At 43.4% G+C, this 6499-nt stretch overlaps 1 protein-coding gene across 1 annotated transcript; it reads left to right on the forward strand.

Annotated features, from left to right (window-relative positions):
• The first annotated feature begins 3966 nt into the window (after window positions 1-3966).
• On the forward strand, window positions 3967-6292 carry LOC118385554 (immediate early response gene 5-like protein). The gene has a single exon (XM_035772778.2). It carries the CDS (start codon window positions 4134-4136, stop codon window positions 5055-5057), a length of 924 nt encoding a protein of 307 aa, XP_035628671.1. The 5' UTR covers window positions 3967-4133; the 3' UTR covers window positions 5058-6292.
• The last annotated feature ends 207 nt before the right edge of the window (window positions 6293-6499 follow it).

Consider the following 6499-nt stretch of genomic DNA (forward strand, 5'->3'; position numbering starts at 1 on the left):
TCCCCTCCTGTACTCCCTGTTCATCCACAACTGCATGGCCAGGCATGACTCCAACAACATAATTAAGTTTGCAAACAACACAACAGTGGTAGGCCTGATCATCGACAGAGACCGGGCCGGATGGTGCCAGAATAAGAACCTATCCCTCAACCAAGACAAAGGAGATGATTGTGGACTACAGGAAAAGGAGGACCGAGCACACTCCCCATTTTCATCGACGGGGCTGTAGTGGAGCAGGTTGCGAGCTTCATGTTCCTTGGTGTCCACATCAGCAGCCAGGATCTGCCAGTCGGCCAGGATCTGCCAGTCAGCCAGGATCCGCCAGTCTGCCAGGATCAGTTAGATCCGCCATTCAGCCAGGATCCGCCAGTGTGCCAGGATCCGCCAGTGTGCCAGGATCCGCCAGTGTGCCAGGATCCGCCAGTCAGCCAGGGTCCGCCAGTCTGCCAGGATCCGCCAGTCAGCCAGGATCTGCCAGAACTACCAGTCAGCCAGGATCCGCCAGAACTGCCAGTCAGCCAGGATCCGCCAGTCAGCCAGGATCCGCCAGATCCGCCAGTCGGCCAGGATCCGCCAGTCGGCCAGGATCCGCCAGTCGGCCAGGATCCGCCAGTCGGCCAGGATCCGCCAGTCGGCCAGGATCCGCCAGTCGGCCAGGATCCGCCAGTCTGCCAGGATTCACCAGTCAGCCAGGATCTGCCAGAAGTGCCAGTCAGCCAGGATCTGCCGGAACCACCAGCCAGCCAGGATCTGGTAGATCCATCAACCTGCCTGAGCTTCCTCTCACTCCTGAGCTTCCTCTCACTCCTGAGCTTCCCCTCGGTCCCGAGCTTCCCCTCGGTCCCGAGCTTCCCCTCGGTCCCGAGCTACCTCAGTCCAGTGGGGCCCATTGTTAGGTTTCCTAGGCCAAGGTTAGCGGCGAGGGTCGCCACTCAAGGGACACTAAGGAGGTGGACTAAGACAATGATGGACTGGGGTCCACGTCCAGCGCCAGAGCCGCCACCGCGGAGAGATGCCCACCCAGACCCTCCCCTATAGGTTTAGGTTGTGCGTTCGGAGTCCGCACCTTGGGAGGGGGGGTTCTGTCACGTTCTGTCCATCGTTCGTATGTGTTTTTCTTGTTTTAGTGTTGGTCAGAACGTGAGCTGGGTGGGCATTCTATGTTGTGTGTCTGGTTTGTCTATTTCTATGTTTGGCCTGATATGGTTCTCAATCAGAGGCATGTGTTAGTCATTGTCTCTGATTGGGAACCATATTTAGGTAGCCTGTTTTGTGTTGGGTTTTGTGGGTGATTGTTCCTGTCTCTGTGTTTTGCACCAGATAGGGCTGTTTTTGGTTTTCCATGTTCATTGTTTTGTAGTGTTCATGTTTATCCGTTTTTGAGTAAACATGAGTCAATATAACCACGCTGCGTTTTGGTCCTCCTCTACTTCACCACAGGAAAACCCTTACATAGGACAGCAACAGCAACACAAATAGACCCAAACAAATAATGAGAAAACAAAAATATAATTACTTGACACATTGGAAAGAATTCACAAAAAAAACTGAGCAAACTACAATGCTATTTGGTCCTTTGGTACACAGTGGCAGAAGACCTCAAATGAAGGAAAGCCTTAATTAACTATGTACAGACTCAGTAGGATAGCCTTGCTATTGAGAAAGGCCTCTCTTCTCTTGAGAGAGAGAGAGCCGATGTACACACTGCCCACAAAATGAGGTGGAAACTGAGCTGCACTTCCTGACCTCCTGCCAAATGTATGACCATATTAGAGACACATATATCCCCCAGATTACACAGAACCACAAAGAATTTGAAAAACAAATCCAATTTTGTTTCCTGCGAAATACCACAGGGTGCAATCATTCTTGTTGCCACAAAAGGGCAACCAGTGAAGAACATTGTAAATACAACCCATATATTTATGTATTTCCCCTTAACAATCTGCACATCGTTACAACACTGTATATAGACATAATATGACATTTGAAACGTTTGATTATTTTGGAATTTTTGTGAGTGTAACGTTTACTGTGCATTTTTTTTATATATATTTTTTCACATTTGTTTATTATGTATTTCACTTGCTTTGGCAATGTAAACATATGTTTCCCATGACAATAAAGCCCCTTAAATTGACAATTGAATTTAGAGAGAGAGTAGGGGCCTGAGGTGTGATTCAGGTGGATAATTTTGAATTGATTTACAATATTAAACAGAAATATGCTTACTATGAATGGGATAAATAGCTTTGTGTTTTGACAATCAGACATACACTACATTGGATAGAAATGCCCTACATCGCATGCATGTTGTAACACATGCACTACATACAAATAACTTGTATGTACAGTATATGTCAACTGATGTGTAAGAAAGCATTACATTGATAGATGTGACTGAATGCAGGCCAATGATATAGGCCTCTCTTTTTTCTCAGTATTTTGTCTGTACAGGAGCCGTTTTTTTCTAGATTCATATTTTAAAGATGTCCTTCAGAAAATAAAAAAAATTACTCTAAAAAGGGAATATCCCAAATTTAAATATATCAAAGTACACACAGTAAACAAACATTTTTTTGAGCAAAATAGTTTTTTTAGACAACTGCAAACTGCAAGGGGTTGGTCTGATGGGAATCCGTGATGTCATCAGCCACCCCCCTTGCTTGAGGAACAATAGAGGAGCGACATAGATCAAAAGAGCAACCCCCCCGCCCCTCCACTTGTGCTATGTCAAGACATACCTGGACAACCCCTAGAGATGTGTCTTTTGTTAAGTAAATCAGGTGTTAAATTAGGTGGAGACTAGAGTGTCCCTTTAAATGTATGTGGTTCTGTCCTTGAGCTGTTTTTGTCTATTATTGTCCTGTATCATGTCATGTTTAATGTTCTGTATGGACCCCGGGAAGAGTAGTTGCTGTTTTTGTCTATTATTGTCCTGTATCATGTCATGTTTAATGTTCTGTATGGACCCCAGGAAGAGTAGTTGCTGTTTTTGTCTATTATTGTCCTGTATCATGTCATGTTTAATGTTCTGTATGGACCCCGGGAAGAGTAGTTGCTGTTTTTGTCTATTATTGTCCTGTATCATGTCATGTTTAATGTTCTGTATGGACCCCGGGAAGAGTAGTTGCTGTTTTTGCAACAGCTAATGGGGATCCTAATTCTCACATTAACCAGTGGAAATGGATTTCTACTCAACACAGTGGAAGCTATTGTGGGACCAATGTGTGATTAACATATAACCTAATGGACAGAATACAAGTAAATCATGACATGGCACAACAACAAAATTGTATGTTATTTTGTTTGTCACTGCCTCAGTGTCATTGTCAATGTCGTTTCTTGTTTTCATAGAAAAATAGTTCATATTTCCACTGATTCCTGATTGTAGTTTTACAGCCCAACATGTATGTATTATGGGGTAGTTGGCTTTTAAAATGTACACACATTTTATTTACACCTGATAAGTATATATATATTTAAATGTAATCGGAATAGTTCAGAGATAGTTCAAGAATGAATCAATCAATCAAATGAGAAATTAATATCATTCATGTGCATAGACAAATATTCAATATGTTCTTATTCTAAACACTAAAACTCATGTTTAAGTGCCCTAGACTTTATGTTTTGTTTGGAACAGAATTAAGATCAGAAAATAATTTGAAGATTAATATCCTCAATATTATAGACATTTTTAAGTCAGAAATAGTTTCACCCATGTTGTAGGCTTGTACTATTTGACAGGGCGCTGTAAGCCCAGAGAGTCTCATGAGAGCATTCCGGTTTGGTAAAGTCCGTTTGGAATTTGAATAGCACAGAAGAACCGCCTCTGTCTGATAGGGCCTGATCATCTCAAATGGGTGGAGTTTGCATGTCAATCAATGGCGAACGCAGGTCTCTATTGGCGCAAGCCGTTGTGGGCAGACTCTTCGAAATATATATACTCCGGCAATGTGTGCCAAGCAAATGATTTCTTGCTCGCTTACAGAGGGAAGCGGACAGCCGTGTTCAATGTTTCACCACAGAGCTGACTTAGCCTTCGCCCCCAATAGAAATATCGTGACTTCCACTGAGAGAAAGTCGCTTTTCTGCGTCAGAGAGGAGCGGGAAACGACTAGATCACCGTCATGATCAACACGACGGAGTGTGCAGTGGATGCACAAAGTCTAATATCTATTTCCTTACGGAAGATTCACAACTCCAGGACGCAGAGAGGAGGCATTAAGCTGCACAAAAACCTCCTGGTGTCCTATGTGTTGAGGAACGCCAGACAGGTCTACATGAACGAGAAGTACGCGGAGATCTACAGGATGCAGCAGTACGAAGAGGTGATGACCGTCTGCAACGAGATCCAGGAGTTAAACCCGCTGGATTTGTCCGAGGATTGTGAGGAGCAGAGGGGGGACTGCTGCGGCAACGGCGGGGTGAGCGAGCCGGTGAGTCTGTGTTGTGCTCTGCTGCCAGTGAGCCAACTCGTAGCAGTGCAGTCAGCGCATATGCAACCCCCCTCCGCCTGCTCCGCGCCTCTCTCTCTCCAAAGCGACGAAGTCTGCAAGGAGACCGAGCCCTCGTTTTACCAGAGCTGTTGTGCGGAGGCTTACCCTGTATCGAATTGCGAGTTTTCCCCGGTGAACAACTTACACTGCAACAAAACGACGGTGCTCGATTTGGACACGCACGTAGTGACTACTGTGGAGAATGGGTACCTTCACCAGGACTGCTGCGCGTCTCTCCAACAGTGCTGCCAGGGCGCACAGTACTCAGGCAAGAAACGCAAGGTTGACTTTGAATATTATATATCCGATATTGAGGAGGTACCGGATTTTACGCCGTGTAAAAGAGCGAAATTTGAGGATTGTTCCTATGCAAATTCGGAACACTTGGACACTTCGAACATTTCCAATCTGATCTCGATCTTCGGTTCGGGGTTTTCGGGGCTGGTGAGCAGACAGGCGGACATAGAGCAAGCCTTCGCCTTGAACGGACAGTTCTGTAGCAAACAAGCCCTATCGAGTCTTGGGGCAATGACTAGAGCTATAGTAGCTTTTTGACTCCATGGTAAACTAGAATGAAACACTTTATGAAATTGTACAAAGTATAAATCAAATCGGCTTTATTTTTTAGCAGGAAAGGGTATTTAAAAATTGAACCGTTTTGTTTGTTGACTTTTGTTTTCACAGGGAGGGAGAGAAAGGTTGTTGCCGCATGTGATGGGCAAAGCTTTAATTTTAAACCTACAATGTCTACATAACATATTTTACATAGTAGTTGTGAATTTTATCTAACGAAGTTGATTTCGTTGCCTTAAACCCAACGCATACTACTGGTAGCTATTTGTTGCTAACATTGAAAGTGGTTGAATGTCTAGATCGCGGATCATGTTGTTGATCACTCCAGAACAGTTTTGAACACAATGTCTCGTTTTAAAGACACTACACAAGTAGTGTGACCGAATAGCAATCATATAATGTAGCCCCAGCTCAACCTAACTGGAAAAGTGTGGCCATGGATGGCTTTACAAAATGCTTTTGTTTTGCGTCGCAGTTTCATTCGGCAAAATAACTAACATAACGCTGTGGCAGGCTGTTTATTACACAAGCACGGATGTGTTGTACTTGGGTATCATGCATCTATCTCTGGGTTGATATTTAAACCTTGTGTATAGACTCTTATTCTAAGCACATCAGTGGTAGGCTTTGTTACATGGGAACTATGTGGTACATTCTCACCACATATAAATTGACAGGTGAAGGCGCAATGGTTCAGACTTATATTTCCCTATCGAACTCCTGGGTGCATTAACTCTGAACCAGCTTGCTGTGTCTCCATTGATCTGCTACTTGTACCCATCTTCCCACCTCACCTCTGATCAGAACCATGAATTAGGCTACTCCAACTCCCAGAGTGCATGTGTAATCTAATAAATCCAGGTAGTTTTTGACAGTTTTGTTTGTTGAGCTCCCCACTCCCTCTTAACCTATAACAAAAAGTTATTGATCAAGCCTTCACAGTAATTCATGATGCCAACATGGCTTGGTTTTGTGAGTTTTTGTTTTATTTTCTTAAATCTTATTACCTTTTGTTCTAAAAAGGCAAGCTCCTGATTTAGCCATACATCCACACATTATAAGCACTATGTGTACTGAAAGATGTTTCCAGACTTCCTCTTCATATTTTGTTTTGTATTCTTGTATTTTTTTGTGCATATTAAATGGTATATCACCGGGTAAAACTGTTTAAGAAAATATTTGTTAAATTTATAATCTTAATAAAAAATTGAAAACAATCAACTCTCATTGATTTATTGTTTGAATGGCACATGCTGGTCAAATGTTATTTCCTATAAGGGAGAGAGGTAGGCCTATTTGGTAACCAGTGTTACAAAAGAAGAATGGACCCTTCATTCACTGATATGTTCCATAGGCCTACATCACATTATCTTCTCACATCATTGTAGACCAGGAAGACCTTGTTATCAACACAAAGGTATCCA

The sequence above is a fragment of the Oncorhynchus keta genome, chromosome 6, assembly GCF_023373465.1.
Source record: "Oncorhynchus keta strain PuntledgeMale-10-30-2019 chromosome 6, Oket_V2, whole genome shotgun sequence".
NCBI classification, from domain to species: Eukaryota; Metazoa; Chordata; class Actinopteri; order Salmoniformes; family Salmonidae; genus Oncorhynchus; species Oncorhynchus keta.